Source organism: Chamaea fasciata, unplaced genomic scaffold (genome assembly GCF_029207755.1).
Source record: "Chamaea fasciata isolate MVZ Bird 193981 ecotype frontalis unplaced genomic scaffold, bChaFas1.0.hap1 SCAF_19, whole genome shotgun sequence".
Taxonomy (NCBI): Eukaryota; Metazoa; Chordata; class Aves; order Passeriformes; family Sylviidae; genus Chamaea; species Chamaea fasciata.
Window position 1 is genome coordinate 2,287,485 of NW_027094104.1, and position 18,303 is coordinate 2,305,787.

Sequence of the window (18,303 nt, forward strand, 5' to 3'; positions counted from 1 at the left end):
GCAGAGAAAGGAGTTAGCAGAGCAGCTCCACTGTCCCCTGGCTGTTATTTTAACAAGCACTAACAAAAGTGATGCCCAATTTGCAACTTTCCAGACACAGCTTTTCTATACAGATACACCTACCAAACCCCAGGGCTTCAGTGATATCTTAGCCGGTTGTGAAACATCCCGTCATGTGCCAGGAGAGAGGCAAATGGTTATATTCACGCTGAGGCAATATAAAGATAACTCAGCTCCTAAATAATCAGGAATAGACAGTAAGATGTAGTTAGGCCACAACTTTTATGGTTCTTTCTCATTTGTCTGGCTTTACTAAGAAGACACATTAAGACTGGAAATTGAGGCACTCAGTGCTTCCTTTATTTCTCGTTAACTTTTCCCTTAATGGCAGTGTTTAAGAGCTGAGAAGTCTCAGGGCCATACAAGGAAGGAGGGAGCTATCAGCAGAGTTGGCTGGTGGAAGCTCAGCACTTTCTTGACCTGGAATCAGTTGGGCAATTAGCAAAAAGGTTCATTAGATTCTGTACTACCAAGGACTCTCTTAAGATTTGCCAGTATGTTTTTTTCCCTGTTCCCACTCATCACAAAGATCTTCATTATCCCTTCCTTGTGACAGCAAATCTGCCTTTCCCTCTATCACCTATATTATTCTTAAAGTCAGCAATGAAAGGAGCTTTGAGCAGATCCAAGCCTCCAACTGGGATAAGAAGAAGCAATGTCTATGTTTGGCTGCATTGTTATTAGTGGTGCCTTTATGTACTTGACCTGTCATTTTGCTGTCATGTGTCTACTGTCTCCATCCAGCTTATTTTTGACTAGTTTTACTCCGAAGTTGTACAGGCTGTGCTTTGATCAGAGCCCTGTGCTAAGTTACAAGTCCCCAGTTCCTTTTCCCTGGGCTAATATTTTTCTTGCCAACATGGGAGCTACTTCTATTTTATCTTCAGGTGAGAAACAAACACAGACATTTGTCTGTCTCCTGCTTCCTTGTTCCTTCAGTCAGGGAATAAATGCCTTTTTGCAGCACAAATTTAAAGACACACTGCTGCCTTGCTTGACTGCTTTTAAAGTAGGTGCAGAGGAATCAATCAGTCGCTGCCTTGACAGGACTGAGTTGGTTTCACGAGTCAATCAATTTCCCCCTCCTCTTTCCGTACTCCTGACCTGCAGCAATTAGCACAAACAGGCCGTAGCAGGGATGTAGGGTAGGAGAGAGTGTGTTTGTTTGGTGGGCAGTGGTCACAAAGCCTTGTTGTTTCCCCCAGGGTCCCTGGCGGTGTCAGTGGCTGACATGAGGGCGCCGGTGGTGGGCTCCTCCGGAGGTGTGTATGCTCTTGTCTCTGCTCACCTGGCCAATATTGTGATGGTGAGTACCAGAGTGACCGTCTGACCTCAGAGGGAGCCGGTCTGGTGGCCCAAAGGGGCTGGAAGTAAGGCCTGACCCGGCTGTTGCTCATCCAGAGCTTGCCCCAGCTAAGGGTTTTGTCTCAGTGGTGGGGTCCTGGAATGGAAGTGTTGGTGGCTGCGCCTGGTGCCTTGGGACCCTGATGGCTGGCGGTTGCCAGGACAACCTAAAGTTGTTGGTAATCCAAGATTTATCAGTGTTCTTCAGGCTAGCAGCTCTCCATGCAAGGGCTGAGAAATGTTTGAAAAGCAGACTGGCTCTGCAGAAGTGGCAGACCTGTTTCTGCCTGCAAGTGCTGTGTCATTTTAGTGGGTATCTAAGGAAATTTAGCATTCGGTGGATTATTCATGTGCAGAATATTCCTTATCTCCAAAACCCAGACTGAAGCTGAACCCTGGGTGATCTAGTGATGCATCTTTTTGCTGTTTCACCTCATGAAATACTTTACAAAGGTGAACAAATGCCAGCATTGTCATTCTTCTAAGGCTGGAAACAGGAGCTCGTCCCCAGCTAGGTGGTGGCAAAGCCAGCACAGCTGCCCAGGGCACTCCTCAGCTGACACCAAGCTAAAAAGGCTTTGCTGATAGAAGATTCTTGTGTGGTGTCATGTCTGTCCTGTACCAGCAATATCAGAGTAGAATGACCATAAAAATGAGGATAAAGCTCCTCCCCTGGATCTGAGTGGGAAGATAATGTGAGGTGGCTGCAGCAGAGATACAAGATCTGTTATACGGGTGCTGGAAGATGTGTGTTTGTGGCGGTGTTGGAGTCAAGCCTAAAAGAAAACCTTTGACTTGATGCTTGTCTGCAGTAAAGTCAGCAGGCTCCAGCTGTGACCCACCGTGGTGCTGCTCCAGACAGCTTTGTAACAGCTGGGAAATGAGATACCCTGAGCAGAATTGGTCTCCTTCACCCTCTGCAAGCTTTTCAGAAGATGAATGAGCTGAGGCTCTTGTCCAAATCAGACAGTTGAGTGGCTGGCAGAGAGGTCAGGAGTGGAGGGGAGGGGCTAGCCCTATAGCACAAGGTTTCTGCTGGGGAATTGCATCCCTACAAACAGTTACGTGCAGTGTGGTTTGTGTTCCCTGCCGCTGTGCCAAGGGAAGCAGGAGGGAGCTTCCTCTGTCTTTCAGGGTGGCAGTGCAGACACAGGGGTTTTTAACACCACAATTCACAGGGCTGGAGGAAATTTTGGTCTGCTTTAGAGCAAGAGGCCCTTCCAGAGGCGTATAGAGAGTCTTCAGCAGTTACCTTCCCAGACCTCTTAGAACATCACAAATTGATTTGTCATTTCACTACTCATTGGCCTCCGCCAAATCTATTTAGCAGTTGCTTCCTTAGCATCTTTATTTCCCCATTATCCAGTGCCTCTCTTCTCATCTGAAATTATTTTTGCTGCCTTTCCAGTTCTGGTGGAGGATTTTTTTTTTCCTTTCCTTTCCCCCCCGTTGTCTCCCTGTGCTCTCTTGTTATCTAGATGTGATGCTCCTGCAAACTGAAAGATGTGCTGGCTGCTTGCTAGCAAAGCTCAGTCTGGCACAGCTGGGGAGAGCAGGGACTGTGGCAGGGAAGGTCTCTGGAATCTTCCGTTCCCTCATGCTTCCTGGTAACCAAAGGAAATGGGAACATTCCTGCTTGGAAAAATAAATGTTATTAGAATTAAATACATAAAATACCCGACAGGGGGAAGCAATAAAGCGTGTCACCCCAAGGAGGAGAGTGAGGGGAGGGATTCAAAGCAGCTACATGCAAATGAAAAGTGAAGGAGGCAGCACAGTGTTAATCAGCATGAGCTCAGAGCTTTCTGGCTTGGTTAGGTCTCTCTGTGGAGAGAGAAAATCAGTTACTTATTTTGTGGAGGTTGCATTTTTGCACCCCAAGTGCCATTAGAGATAATCTGAAGAGTTTACAAGCATTCTTTTTATTTCTTCAGAGTGACAAATAGGGAGCATTTCACAAGAAACCTTGGTATTGATTATTTTGGTGTCTCAGTGTGCCTTCAACAGGCAAATTTTCATTTAGTCACATAATAATGATGATGATGATGATGATGTCATACATCTGAGTTTCTCAAAACATGATCTCTTTTCCTGCTTTAAAATCATGTGCAAGTGGAAAAGGAGGAATTTTAATGTTTCTCCCATGATTTCTGATTATCATTCAGAGATTTTTATTCCACTCTATTGGTTAATAACCAAGCCTGAAGACAGAGGAGACTAAGTCCAGGCTTTCTTTATGGCACTGTTTCCTTGATACGCTTTCATTGAAGTCTTTATCGTTTCTCTACGCTCTGCCAAAGATCTGAGCGACAGGATTTCAGGGAGCCTGAGGCACAGAAAGTAGCACTGAAAAAGCACAGTAGGCTTGAATGCACTGAGAAGTTGCCTGACAAGTGATAGATCTAAATGTAATATCCCTACAGGTTTGTGTGCAGCATGACTTTGTTTTCCTTGTCTCTTTTCCAGAACTGGTCAGGAATGAAGTGCCAATTCAAACTGCTGCGCATGGCTGTTGCCTTGATCTGTAGTAAGTACCACACAATGCTCGGCACACGTGCAGCCTGTCCTGTTTTGTTTGTCCTTGTCATAATAGTTCGTGCTGATTCAGAGGGTTTTGACTTTGCAGCAGTTTTGGTAGGAACTTGCAGCTGGACCTTCTGGCAGCAGGAGCCACATTGCTCTCCGGTGCAGATTTTGGCTTTCAACACAAGCATTTGTAAACAAGGATTTGTTGTTAGCCGGTGTCTGTAGCTTGTGCTGTTTGTGAAGGAGTAGGACTTAAACATCTTCTCCTTGCAGTCTCAAACATGGAATGCCTTCATAATGATAATACTCGGGTTTCCTAGAGCATGTCCTGTCTGGGCTGGCAGCAGCCTTGTACCCACACTGATGAATTCACTTCCAGCCCTATCCCTGGGGGCGGCACAATCAGGGAAACTAGAGCTGTGTGTTCATCACAGACGGCTGTCCTCAAATTCTAACTCATGTTTGTTATGGTTTTGGTTTAAACTTCAGAAGGTGAATATTCCCCAACCTATCTACACTCTCACAAACCCAGACCACTTTCCAGCCACTGGAGAGACCTCATGTCCGTGTGCCACAGCCCTGACATAGCCACAGCTTCCCTGGGCTCACCATACAAGGCAGTTTCTCCCTCTCTGTCTCCTCAGGGATGCACTGCTGCCCGCAACATGGACTTAAGAAGGGCTAAACCTAGACCATTAATTTATTTTTTATTGTTTGTTCCAGTGAGCTTTGAGTTTGGAAGGGCCGTGTGGCTGCGATTCCACCCCTCCGCTTACCCCCCGTGCCCCCACCCCAGCTTCATGGCTCACCTGGGAGGGGTGATGGTTGGAATCACCCTTGGTGTCATCATCCTGAGGAACTATGAGCAGAGACTCCAAGATCAGACTTTATGGTGGATCTTCCTTTCTATTTACGTCATTTTTGTCTTGTTTGCCATATTCTGGAATATTTTTGCCTACAGTCTGTTGGATCTAAAGCTACCTCCCCCTCCTTGAAAACATGGGACAGAAAACTGGAGAGCAGAAATCATCTGCCAGCTGTGTTAAATGAATGAAGATGGAGGATCTATTTTTGTATTTAACTTAGGGGAGGATGATTCTTCTGAACACACGAGTGTGCTGGAGGAGGTACTTAAAGACCTCATGAAAGATCAGTTTGTTCACAAACCCAGCAGGCTCTGTAACTCTGGCTGGCCATGCCCTGCAGTTTCTGCCCTGCACCTGGGCACCGACTGCTTGGGTTGGTATCACACATCAATATTTTCTATGAGGTATTTGTATTTTCCAGGTCAGTGCTGGAACTATGGCCAATTGTTCAGTGAATTTCCTCAATGTTACTGAACACTAAAAGGGAAAACGCAGACATTTACTCATTAGAGACTCAAATGTTACTCACAAGGCAGCTTGAGTCTGGTTGCTTTGGACGTGTCTGACTGTTCAGCCATACCAGTGCCACTGTCTAATTACTTGAATGGTTCCTAAGGTATTTTAGCCTATGCTGAAATTTGTCTTGCACAACTTTCAAAGGAATTGGCAGAACTTGATCACACAAAGTGATGGAGGCTAGTCTTCAACTACAGGTCAAATGAAATTGCACTATAAACATTGGGAATCTTAGAGTGTTGCGGACACCCAGCCAGAGGTGACTTTAACTGTGCATGTTTCACTTGATTTTAGTTCATTATTCCCTCCGTCCCCAGCCTGCTGTGGCTAGAGGGTGTGGCTGGGTTGTTTGGTTTTTTAGTTGTGGGGTTTTTTTTTTTTGTTTGTTTTGAGGAATGAAGAAAAGGAGGGCAAACGTTCATTTGTGGTTTTATCAGACGACAATCAGGTGCTGTTTTCTTCTCACTTTTTTTTCTGGCCACACTGACCTAACGCCTGGCCTGCAGTGAGCTCCTAGCAAGGATCTCAACTCTTCCAGCAGGTTCTTACTTAGGAAGGTGGGACCATGATCACCTCCAGCAGCCCAGGGTGGGAACTATCCAGTCTTCACAGCCATACAGTCCATTTGGGGCCAAGTCCGCCGAAGGCAGTGGAGTTAAATCAGTTCGTGTGTAGCACTGGTTTCCCAGTGGAGTGGAGAGGGTGTTATTTGCTACAGTGATCATTCTGAAATGGATAAAACTGGTTTTAATATGACTTCTAAATTGTGAGGATGCCTCTTCCTGAGGCAGTGGATGTTCAGGGGCTCCAAACAACAGTTAGTTGCAATGATGCCTTTTTTTTAACATTGGTCAAGCCCAGTTCAGGCAATCTGTAAGTGAGCTGTGGCACAGTTCATCCAGTTGCCTGCACACACCTGGGGACCACATGGGGACATCTGTAGCACAAGCAGAGCTTAGAGGTGCTCTTCTCTGTAAGGTGATTATTTTGCTTGTCACTTTAGAGAGCTGCCAAATTACAGTCCAGGAATGTGGGTGCCCTCCTCTGCTCTGCCCTTTACCCACCTATTCAATGGTCTGGACATTGAGCCATAGGAGTCTCTCCAGGCAAGCTCCTCTCTTCCTTTTTTCTATTTCCTGCTGGTGCCCAGGCACAGCCATCAGAGTCTTTCACAGCACATCCCATGGGCACCGTAGCAGTTGTGTTTACTCTGTATTGTGGGCTTTATTCTCTCAGCTGTGCTACCCATGCTTCCAGATGATACCACAAGCTAGTAGGAGCCTGTCCTTCTAGAGGGGACATCCACGAGTGCTTATCAGCTGCCCCCTTCTTTGCCTCTCATGGAAAAATAACTCCGGGTTGAGGGGTAAAGTTTTCTCCCACCAGATGCACTCATAAAACTTCTGTTGCCTCAGAAGAAGGGGAGAGAAAATAAGTGTTTCTACAGCCTGGAATAAGCCTGCAAAGGAAACGATTTTTGCCACCTTTGTGCAGAGAAATGGGATTTCTGAGGGCGATGGCACTTCTGTCGTTCTGCACGGCCAGTACATTGCTCATGGGCCCCCATCATGGACCGAGAGGAAGGGATAAGGGCCAGAGCTCTAATCATTTTGGAGAAGGGATTGGTTCCCTGAGCCATTTTACCGCTGCAGTTTGGGTCCAGATCCCAGCAGTCACCAGAGTTCCCACAGATTGTTGCAGGTGCTGGCCCAGTGAGTGTCTTAGCTGTGGATGCCCTGGGAGCAGGCAGGAAGGAGAGTGGGAGCTAGGAGAGTTCTGACATGGTTAAGAAGTAGGGAGGACATTCCTTCCCTCACCTATTGCTAAGCCTTTCTCGTTCCAGATGCCTTGAAAATAGAGGTGACCAGGAATGGGAGTTCTGAAATCTTAGGAAAGCTTTTAAAATTTTGGTAGAAAATTTCAATTGCAACAAACCCCAGATCATTTACCAGAGTGCAATGTGCACCAATTGACTTTTATTTTTGTTTTCTCAGCTGAAAGCTACTTGCTGCCCATGAGTTTCTTACCAGTAAAGGTATCGGTGCCTGCCTGTGTGTGCTCTGAGGGGAAGCAGCAGGATAAAAGTTCAAGAGCCACCAGTTTCTTGATCAGCTTGATCGTGGCCAAAATGTCTTAGCTCAGGAGTGGGAGGGAGCTGAACAGAGTAATGCAGTCAGCCTTCCTTGGTCCTTTTTCCATTGATGAGTGTAGTTTACATGAACTGGTTGAAAACAGCTCTGAAGTTGATCTTATGACTTGTTCTTTTAAACTATTGTTCATCTTTCTGACTTTGTTCTGTGTCCCCATACTCTGCCTGAGCAAGTCTACAAACAGCCCTGGGGATCAGAAAGGCCAGACTTTAAGGCAGTGTTAGATTTATTGTAGGTGAAGGAATGAAACTCTCTCACATTCCTGTTCATCAGAGCTGAAATCTCCTCCCATTCATGGAGAAGTTTGTGCACAGAGCCTGTTGTCTGCTAAGAATCCATCAGCTCATGGAGCCAGAACCAGCAGAAAGTGCTTAAGCTTTTAAATTACTTTTTTAATCATTAAAATTACAGTGTGAAAATTCACTATGTTTTTACAGAGCACCATGAATTCCAATTATGTTATTTTCTAACACACCCAGGAGTGCCACAGTGCTGCAGCACCACAGAGCTAACAGCAACCAGGCTTTTCTGTTACCTCCAGATGTCCTTGAAGCTGCTGGCTCATGTTGGAGATGTAGTATTCTCCATCCTGCTCATTTGTGGTTCCAACCCGCCACAGTCAGCAGCGTGTTCCTGAAGGAGCATCCACTGAGGGACTGGTTTCAGTGATTCGATGTGGTTTTATTTCAGCTACTGCCGGGATTTTCCATCAGTCAGATAAAACATGAATCCGTTGAACCTTATGACTGTGCAGTGCCAGAGCAGAAGGCAAGGACTGTCTGCAGCGCACAGCTTTGAACAGAGCACCTCGGAGCAAAGTTATTTTACGCCGTGTCCTTGAGTGAGGACACAACACCTGAGGGAGAATAGAAAAAAAAAAAAAAGAAAAGAAGAGAAGCAGCCGTTAGTGCGGTGGATTTGCCTTGCAGCGAGCTGACTGCAGCAGAGGTCCGTGAACGGGCGGCGCTGCATGCGGAGCTGCCGGGGACACCTGCCGGCCGCGGGCAGCAGCACCGGCCCCGCCGCAGGCGGGACGAGCGGCTCCCGCGGCCCCGGGGAGGAGGAGGAAAGACGAGAACCGGGCAGATCGAAGCCCACCGCCGCTGCAAACGGCACCTTTTATTCCGAGATGCTTGGAGACGGATTACACGCGGCGGTCATAACACGGATAGGAGGAGGGAGAGAGTTGTCATGCAGTGGTGGGAGAGGAGGTTTCCGATCTGTGAGTGTGAGGGGTAGCAGTCATAAAAATGCTGATGAATTTACTTTTGCTGAGTTTTTAAGACAACATCTTGTGTCCCTGTTTTCCTGTCAGTTGATGAGGAATCCTAGCACTTACGTGGCATATTGTGCTTTTTCGCCACTTGCTCCTTTGGCAGTGGGAAGTATGTTATCAACAGGGAAGGGGGAAGCTAGAGAAATTGTTACTAGAAATAAAGCTCAGGGATTCTGTATCCCAACACCTTGCTGCTTCTGATGGATTAATGCTGCCCGTGTGTTTTAGATCAGATTGGGCCTTTTCAGTTTGAGCTGGGCTAGGAGGATGGAGTCTGACATATTCAGAGCTGGTACTGACATGACAGCTGGCTGCTGACCTCACAAGGCAGTTTCTGTTCTCTGCCAATATTTAGTCTCACAGAACGGTGGGTAGGACTTTCACACATCCTTCAGTGAGTAAAGAGCTCAAAGTCTGCTCACAGAGATTCAAGCTCAGCCCAATTGCTTTGGAACACCAATCCTTTTTCTGCCTGAAGTGGGACTGGAGAATGGGGACGTGGCAGTTCAGCATCAGCCACGTCTGGGGACAAGCTGGGACCAGACAGCCCCGGCCAGCACCTCTGGATATTGCTGCTCCCCTGCTGCTCTTACAGTGCTGGCTGCTCTGCAGTGCTTGCTGTGGTGGAACTCAGATTCCTTCTCTAATCGCTGATGCCAAGAGCTGGTTATAAAGGAGTGCAGTGCATTTTGCAGCTCTGTAAAAAAGAATCACACCTAAGATAGAAACCAACCTTATTTAAAGGCAAATGTATTTTAATGTCACCATTAATCATTGGCTTTTAATTGGAAGAAGCTTTCTAATATGCCAGTAGGAGTACAGAAAAATTATGTTTCAGGGTACTTTACAACAAGAGCACAAAATATTCCCTATGATTTAAGTAGCTAAAGTACCTTGTTTTCAGCGAGCTTGATAGACACGTTGTCACCGACTCTCTCCTGACTCCCACAGTGTCTGTTCAGTTTGCAAATAAAGCCAGATTTATGCAGCTTTTTTTTTTTTTTTGCTTACACTACTAATGCTAACAACACATCCAAGTGTTAAACACAAAGCACTAAACTGTGTAATTTTCTGCCTTAAAATACTGAACAAATGGTACTTTCCCTGTGAAGGGCTAGTAAAACAAAATGATATTTGCAAGGTGAGATGCTATTGTATGTTTCAAAATATTTTTGTATTGTGTACATTCTGTATATTTTTGTTGTGACAATATTATTTGAGCACAGAATCCATTAAATTTTTTTGTGTTTTTTTGTTTGTTTTCTTTTTCATTTAACTTTTCTTTTTTTTTTTTTAATAAAATTGAGTTGTTCTGTATCACATAGCCAAAAAAACCGACCAAAAAGAACTTTCAAGGACAGATTTGTAAGTTTGTCTGCATTTAAGATGGAATTTAACAAAAGAGCCCTTGGTTTGGAGCTCTGCCATGTGAACTTCGAATAATGACATTGGTAACTCATTTTTATGTCTGTCTAACAGATAAAGGGGGGAGTGAACTGCAGCTTCATTTCTCCACAAGATCTAATGAGGATGCAGAACTGGCTTGGGACTTGTATGGAAATTCAGGTGTTGCCTCACCTTTCAGCAGCTGTCCCTTCATTGCAGTGACCTCAGAACTGCAGAGAAGTTGATGACATTTGAGTAATGTTTTTACATTTTTTTAGATTTGAGTAAAATTTTTTACTGGGGAGGAGGAGGGTTATGCTCTTTTAACATCAGGCTCTACTGAATGTTTGACACTCAATCTCTTGAATCAAGAGTGGAAACAACATATCCAGAAAGTTCTGCAGTAAACCTCCAACTGATTAAAATGGAAATCCTTCTACTGGTGCGGAAGGGGGAGGCTTATTTTGAAAAATAAGTTGTGTTTTTGTTGGGAAACACTGGGCTAAAGTGTAATTCATAGGAATGAAGATGTCTGTAGGAGCAGTTCCTGTCAGATGTGCTACTCCTAAGGGAGGCAATCACTGCTACCACGTGTGGGACTCTGCCCTTGCTGTCAGTTCTCTGCACTGAACGGAACTTTCCGAGGCACTCAAATCTCTCTGTTCATTAGCTGAGGATTTTCAGCACGAAGGTAAGGTGGGTTTTGTCAGCTTTTGTCAATTAATGCAAAAGGTGTTACAGCCTACCAGCACCATACATTTTTGTGCTGTCTGTTCTTCACAACCAACTTAAGCATTGAGCTCGCTCTTGTGTCCTGATCAGCCAAAAAACTGAACAATCAGTGCTCCGACTTTGTTAGAAATGTACAGGAGCAACAAAGGGTGACATATTTTCTTGAGTGGTGCTGCTGTACTCATTCATGAAGGAAAACACTTGTTACTTCTCAGAGCCCCTGCAAATGGCTGAATGAGGGGTTTGTTTCCTTTCACACCTTTTCTTCTCTGACCTGCCCAAATACATTATATGCCACCTCGGCTGTTAATGCCACACTTGCAACTTCTCTGCCTTAAGGGATAAAGGGTTTTGAACAGGAGACATCAACAACCACACTCATTGACAATTTATAGGCGCACTATTGAGGATTTCAATGTGTTTTATTGTCAACCTTATGATAGGTTCAACATGGTGGTGTCACAGGAAAGCAGCAACTCCTGCCCTCACAGTACAGAGCACCAACACGAGTCACACTGAACCACGTTAGTTACAGGCACTGTTTCAGGGGGAGTTCAAACACCCTCTGCTGCAAAGGGAACCCACGGGGAATTCTGCTTGATTCAGGTTTGCAGAAATTGCCCTCTTTATGAGGTTACTCAGAGACGTCGTGAGTTTTTATTCCAGCTGTAGCCAGACGTTTCCTTCAGGTATTCTGCCACCTAGGTGTCCCATGATGTGGTAAGAATCCATTGCTGATACAGTGAAATGTTTTAAAGTCCGAGTAATTAATTTGGGAAGTTCATTTACTTCAAATTCTGAAGAAGTTTTAATATTAAATCTGGATTTTTTTTTTTTTTTTGTTTCATCGTGACTGAAAAACATAGGACTCTTTACAGTTATGCAAAACTGTAATATAAGAACATACCAAGATCTTGATCACATCTCAGACTAAGGAAGAAGGGGATACATCAAATAGCCTGGGAATTTCAGACACCTGTTGTGTGTGTGTACACACAGACAGGCACATCCAAACTGATCACTGCAACAGTTCAGTCTTAAGGCAGCTCTGTTTCATTCCAATTGCCTACTTGTCTATCCAGTGGCAGCAGAACAAACCAGCAGTTTGAAAGCAGAAACCAGCTACAAACTTGGCTTAGGTTCTCTTATCTAAGTTAAAATGATTAATTCATTACCTAGATCTATCCACATGTTTATGCTTCTTTATTAAAACAAAGCAGCCAGATCTAAATGATTTTAAAGATACTTAAAATATTTAAAAGAGTGAAATGCTTGCCAGGTAAGGGATTTGGGTTTGGTTTTGCAATGGCTGTAAATGTCATGATTTCCTCAGAACAGAAGCAAGTCAGTTGGAGAATCTGAAGACTCTGCAGGACTTTGTGGTATCTGATATTTACACGTTAAAAAAGCTCATAGCGCTTTGTCTAAAACCAAGAAAAGGTAGGTGAAACTGCAACTAAGGTTTCACTTGGGCGATACTTTTAAATATAAATTAAAAATCCTGCAATAGCTGCACAGAAGAAATTAATGATTTATACATAAGGTAATTTTAAGCCGCTGATGTTTCTCTCATGAATTCCTCCAGGACGGTCACTACGTTCCTGGCTTCTGGCATTTCTGCATGTTCTACTTTCACAATCTTCAGCAGGATGTCTCCACTGCCACAGTTCTTTAGGAACAGGTAGCACTTGAACAAGGCGTAGTGGTTCATTTCAGCCTGGCGGATAAACCTCTTCAGGTTGTTAATGTCCTGGATAGCCTGGGGAAAGAGTAACAGCATTTTCTTATCCTCCTCCATGGAACAAAAACACACTGTCGTGGAAAATAAAGGACAAATAGCAGGAGAAGCAAAAGCATTTCCAATAGAAATTTTGTATTACTACTTAAGAGTAATAAACGGATTGAATATTGTCTTGGATGCATATCACAGCTTTCACTGTAATGATGCAAAATGTCTGGACACAACGTGATGTGTCCAACTTGCAGCAAGAATTCTATTATGGCTGCTCACTTAAGAAGTGTTAGCTACTGAAGCCATGTTACCAGTTGCATGAGATTGTGTGTGCAAGGCTCAGATGAACAGTACTTGAAGAAAACAACCAACAGCAACAAAGAAGGTGGGTCTTACTTTAAATTTGAGAAAGCACCTTTGAAGCATTCACTGAAGAAACTTTCACGCTAATTTACAGCTGTTCTTGTCAACTACAGCAAGCCAACCTTCAAATTAAGCTTCAGAGTTAATCAGTTAATGACATATAGACATCATAATAACCTAAAACTTTTACTCACTGCTAAGTAATATTTTGCATATAGTATTTGCTCCCTCAGTGATCCCAATATCTTCTTCAAGTCTTTAACACATATGAACAGGTACCTTCAATTTAAAGTTTTCCAAAATCTGACGGAAGAGAAATGGATTTCCACCTTCAGCACCATTCACAAAAGCTTGCATCCAGTCCTCACAGAATCTGTTGTTTCCTGTGAAATGTTCAGAAACACAGAGAAGAGATGAGAAAAAGCAAATGAGCTCAACATAAATATACAGCTGCATTCACCTGGTCTAATCGCTCTCACATAACAAGTGGTAGCAATAAACCTGGGCCAGGAAATGAGTCTTAACAAAAAACAACACACGTGGAAAAGAAAAGCAAACACAGCTACAGTGATTACACAAGACTATGTTCTGCTTGTTGAATCCCTTTTCCTAACATTTGTCAAAACCACAACAGAAAAAAAAAAAAAAAAACAAAAAAAAAACAGTTTTGCAGATTCCCTGAATTGTACAAGTCACACTTTCATGGTCCACAAACTAAATGTACTGGAGATTTTATTGGCAAGCATTTTCAACCCAGAGTTCCAGTGTGTTTGGTGTAACAAAACACTCTGGTACCTCATAGGAAAACAGAACCCAAACTTTCTGGGCAGGAGCCTATGAGCTTCTGAATATCCTCAACTGCCTCAAGTCACAGCTCACAGCAGCTGATGGATGCAAGGGAGCAACATGAAGTTGTAATGTTATGTTGTAACATGTAATCTCACCTGCATTATGCAGCTGGGGCTGAGGTCCACTACAGTCTATAACCATGGACTTGTGCTGTTCCTCTGTCATGGCAATGCACAGGGAGGTCATTGTGCCTTCCTGGACAAGTCCTTGGAGGCTGGCAGCTGCCAGGAACCTGACACAGAAAGCTCTTGTCAACTGCTTGCTCCTTTACACCAAGTTGACTGCCAGACACAGCAGCCAAGTTACTCAAAGGTTCCTTGGGCTCAAAGTATCTTTACCTGCTGATGTCCTTTTCTGTTCTTTCATCTGCATTTTTAACTTCTACAGGAGTGTAACTCAGAGCCTTCAGCAAAAACAGAAACAAAAAGAAAAGAAAAAGCTGGATGCAACTTCAGTACTACTTTTGTTGCTCTATTGCAGTTCTGAGCAATAAATACATAATGTGGTACTTTAAAAATTGCTCTTGTCAAGGTAGCTGCCATTGCAGCTGGTTCTCCGGTCAGAAGAAATCCAGCAGTTATGCTGTCAGCTGAGTGCCTCCTCAAACTCAGGGAACAGAGCTAGGATTAGTCTCTTTTCTGTTTCCAGTGAATTACACAAGGCACACACACAATATAACATCCCTTTTCATTCAGAGGAATTATGGCATGCACAGCCTGCTCATGCTATTTCTGATTTTCTTCCTCTAATTTCAGCGTGGACACCATTAGGTAATTTGTTTTTTTAAGCGATAAGAAATTGTTACAAGCTTCTTTAGCAATAAGCAGGGGAAAAGCACTTGCTCTACAACAACAAAATGCAGGGTTTCTCATTTCCTTCTGCTAGGAAAGCAAATGCAAGAAACATTTTAACCATGCTGGAGTCACTGAGAGGCCTTCTGGAGGTTTTTTAGCTACTCCGTTTTAAATACACTTACAGCATGTAGCAGAGAGGCAAGCTTGTCCTGGAAGAGCTGCACCACCCTCTGGATAGGGCAGATGGCATCCTCAAACCAGCTCCTCAGGTAGGGGCTAACACAGGCCTCCAAATTTTTTTGCTGTAAGACATTGAAACATTAAAACTTTAACTACAAATCAGATTCCTACACCAATAGAAATTTTAATAGAGCCTATTAAGAATCTACTCAACCTAAGATAATTGGATGTTGGAACCTTCTTAATCTCAAACCACAGTGAACTAAAATAATGAGTTTGACATTTAAAGCCTGACTTTATCGGCAATGAGAGGCTTTGCATTTCAAGAAACAGCCAGAACTGTAATATTGTGGTATACATTGAGTGAAGACCATGCAACAGCAGATGGGATGACAAAGAGCCTTAAAATGCAGAACTTCCACTAGAATGTGACAAGAAACCCACAAATGTCCTTTCTTAACATTCAGAGCTGGTAAGAATCGAGGTGGACATTGATAAGCTCCTTGTAGACCATTACCTTTTATCAGTTATTCTTCTCTCCAAATTTAACTGAAATTAAAGTGACCTTTAAGAGATTGATGACTGACACAAAAAGGTCCCCCCTTCCTTTTTTCCCTTTTGACTTGTGTGGCTGATAGCACCATAGACATTCTTTGTACTACAGTGAGTCAAGTATCTCTCCCAGTGTTTCATTCTGGTAGTTAAAACACCTCTTTTTTCTCTATAGATTAGATCTTCCAGATGGTTTTAGCAATTAATCTGCATAAATACTAATTTTTACCAGTGACAAAAAAAAAGTTAGGGTTTACCTCCAAATCAAGGTTTATCTTCAGATTTTGAATGTATTTGTCCAGCTCAAGTCTGAAAGTATCTTCTTAAGGAAAATAAGATGCATCAGTTAAGCTCTGTATTTTTTCCTTTCAGCATATGGCTGTTACTGACATTTTCAGTTACTGGAAGGTGTGCACAAATGAGCTGATTTCAAGCAGGAACAGACAAAATGACAAGATAATTTTTACATGCCCTCCCTCTCCATACAGGTTAAGAAAGTTACAGGCAAGGATATAGTTCCAGACCTTTCTCTGAGCCGCCTAAGAAACAAACCACATATTCTGGAGCATTGATGTCTGATTCCAATGTTGCTATTTCCAGAAGACTTTCTTGTTGGAAACGACAGTAGTAACAACCAACTTTACCTTCTGGTATGCTGTGAGAAAAGAAAAAAAATTACTTTTTTCCAGACACATCACAATAACTAAGTGCAAAAAGCAGACATACATGATTTCTGAGGTAATTTAAACTGTTAGCACTGGTGGCTCCTGTGGCCATGGTACTTGCAACCATAGGTGCAGCTCTTAGATCTTCTCTTTTTTTTTCTTTTCTATGTGATCAGAGTAGTTTAAAAGGAAATAATCAAAAACATCCGTAGTATTTTTTAATTATTAAAACAGTAAATTATTTAAAACTATATTTTTCTGAAAGTTACCTAAAGAAAGGAAAGTACCTTTGTGTAAGGCAGTTATTAACAGCAGCAACAGACTGAGAACATAGAATCAGGATTAAACCTAAGTGCAGCAGCAGGCAGGCAAGATGTGCCAATGTTCCTTACAGTTCTCATTCACCAATAATTTCAAAACTTTACCTCAGCCCCACTGACGCTACATTGCCCATTCCTTCAAAGAGCGCTCCTTTAGTGAGACGCTTTGCAACGAAACTGCGCAGCTCCGTCTCCGCTTCAGCTGGTAGGTTGGTGTCCAGCAAGGAGAGGCTTTAAAAACCAGAAGAAAGCGTTACCAAAAGGCAAATGTTATTGTTTTGTGTCTCTCAGCATGGGCAGAACCTGCCTCTAGCAGGGGGTCCCTGCGATCTCTCTCTGGTGACAGCTCGGGCAGTCCTGTGACTTTGGCCCATCGCGAGCAGTCAGTGGTTTGCCGCTCTCCAGGAGTCTGGAGACGTGCTGTCAGCTCATGCTGACCTTCCCAGCAGCTACAGACAGACACTGCCCTCTTTGCTCCTGTGTTTCCCCAGCTGTAACACAGAGCTTACGGAACGATGTCCATTGAAAATTAATACATTTTTGTTGTATGTTACCTACATGAAAAACCAAGTCAATAGAGGAATATCAAGTAGCAAAAAAAAGAGTTCAAACTCAAAGATGATAGTTTCTGCTTAATACATCACTTGAGCTCTCTATATATGCCCATTCCCCAGGTATTCCAGAAGTGCCATGGGGACTCCAGAACGCTTTCACGGGGAGTTGTGTTTTGAAAGGACCGCAGAGGACCTAACAGTAATCTGACAGCAATACGGCAAAGACTTCAAATCAGGGTATTCCCGCGATTCTGCCGCTCTGCAGCTCAGCTTTACCTGAAGTCCTCGGTGGAGGGTGTGTGTGCCTCGGCGCTGCGGGCGCTGCCATCCCCGCCGGCGGCTCCTTGCTGCGCGGACCTGGAAGCCGAGTGATTCCCGGGAGTAAGTTTTACAGCCGTGACGCGCAACAGGGAACAAAGGCTGCAGCAGGGAAAAGGCACGGCCCGAGGGCGAATAAAAAGTGGGAGCAGGGAATCGGTGCATTATACGAGGAAAAGAATCTCACTGGAGAGACAAGGGGGGGGGGGGGGAATAAAGGGAATTCAGGGAGCTGGGGATGGCCAAGGCCTGGGCAGGGCCTCGCTGCGGGGGAACCCGGCTCCTCACCTGCGGTAGCCATAGAGGCCGTGGTAGGTGCAGCCGTGCCGCTCCGGCCGCCGCTCCTCGCCCGCGCCGCCGCCCTCCTCGCTGCTCTCCAGCTCCCGCTCATCGCCGTCCGGCAGCGCCGGCAGCATCGCGCCGCGGCGCCGCCCGTGCCGCGGGGAGCTCCGGGCCGCGCTGCCGCCCCGCCCCGCGCCGCCCGCGCCGCCGGCTGCGCCGACAGCCGCCCCGGGCCCGGGCCGGGAGGAGCCCGCCGAGCGCACGGGCCCGTCCTCGCCCCACGGAGGGCGGTACCGGGCCGTGCCCGAGCGGCCCCGGTGCTGCGGCTGCTCCGCTCGCGTAACGCGCAGAAAATGCGATACGGGCGCCGCGGTGCCCCTGGCAGTACGAGGAGTCCTTCAAAAGCCCGTCACCGACTGAGCGGCAGGACCCGCTCACCTGAGTCACATCTTAGAATCATGGAATGGTTTGGATTGGAAGGGGATTTGGCAGGAGTAGCCACGCTGTCTGCTTTTAAACAGTTCTGCTTCTGAAATACTTTTTCCTTGTTAAAACAGCACATTTATTAACTCGGCCTTTTAGCTACCGGGTAGTGACAGAATCACAGTTAGAGAATTGTTGGGGCTGGAAGGGACCTCTGGAGATCACCCAGCCCAACTCCCCTGCCAAGGCAGGGTCACCCGGAGCAGGCGACACAGGAACACATCCAGGGGGGTTTGGAATATCTCCGGAGAGGGAGACTCCACTGTCTCCTTTTGCAGACAAGCCCCGTGTGGAGCAGCTGTGACCCCCCAACTGCAGCCGGGCAGCTGCAAAGGGTTGGGCATGGCTGATGGCT

General features: G+C 45.0%; 2 protein-coding genes across 3 annotated transcripts in view; one reads left to right on the forward strand and one right to left on the reverse strand.

Annotated features, from left to right (window-relative positions):
- RHBDL3 (rhomboid like 3) overlaps positions 1-9,989 on the forward strand; it is a 60,725-nt gene extending 50,736 nt beyond the window's left edge. For both annotated transcript variants that reach the window (XM_066200666.1, XM_066200667.1), the window contains 3 exons: positions 1,266-1,366; positions 3,871-3,931; positions 4,654-9,989. In XM_066200666.1, coding sequence (XP_066056763.1) covers positions 1,266-1,366; positions 3,871-3,931; positions 4,654-4,925 — 434 coding nt within the window. In that variant the 3' untranslated portion in view covers positions 4,926-9,989. The remainder of the gene's footprint in view (positions 1-1,265; positions 1,367-3,870; positions 3,932-4,653) is intronic.
- Positions 9,990-11,259: 1,270 nt separating this feature from the next.
- On the reverse strand, positions 11,260-17,625 carry CUNH17orf75 (chromosome unknown C17orf75 homolog). Its single transcript, XM_066200602.1, has 10 exons — positions 17,472-17,625; positions 17,142-17,222; positions 16,417-16,542; positions 15,841-15,981; positions 15,584-15,641; positions 14,777-14,896; positions 14,139-14,203; positions 13,896-14,032; positions 13,231-13,334; positions 11,260-12,615 (listed from the first exon to the last, which is right to left on the reverse strand). Exons 1-10 carry the CDS (start codon positions 17,597-17,599, stop codon positions 12,406-12,408), a joined length of 1,170 nt encoding a protein of 389 aa, XP_066056699.1. The 5' UTR covers positions 17,600-17,625; the 3' UTR covers positions 11,260-12,405.
- Between the last annotated feature and the right edge of the window lie 678 nt (positions 17,626-18,303).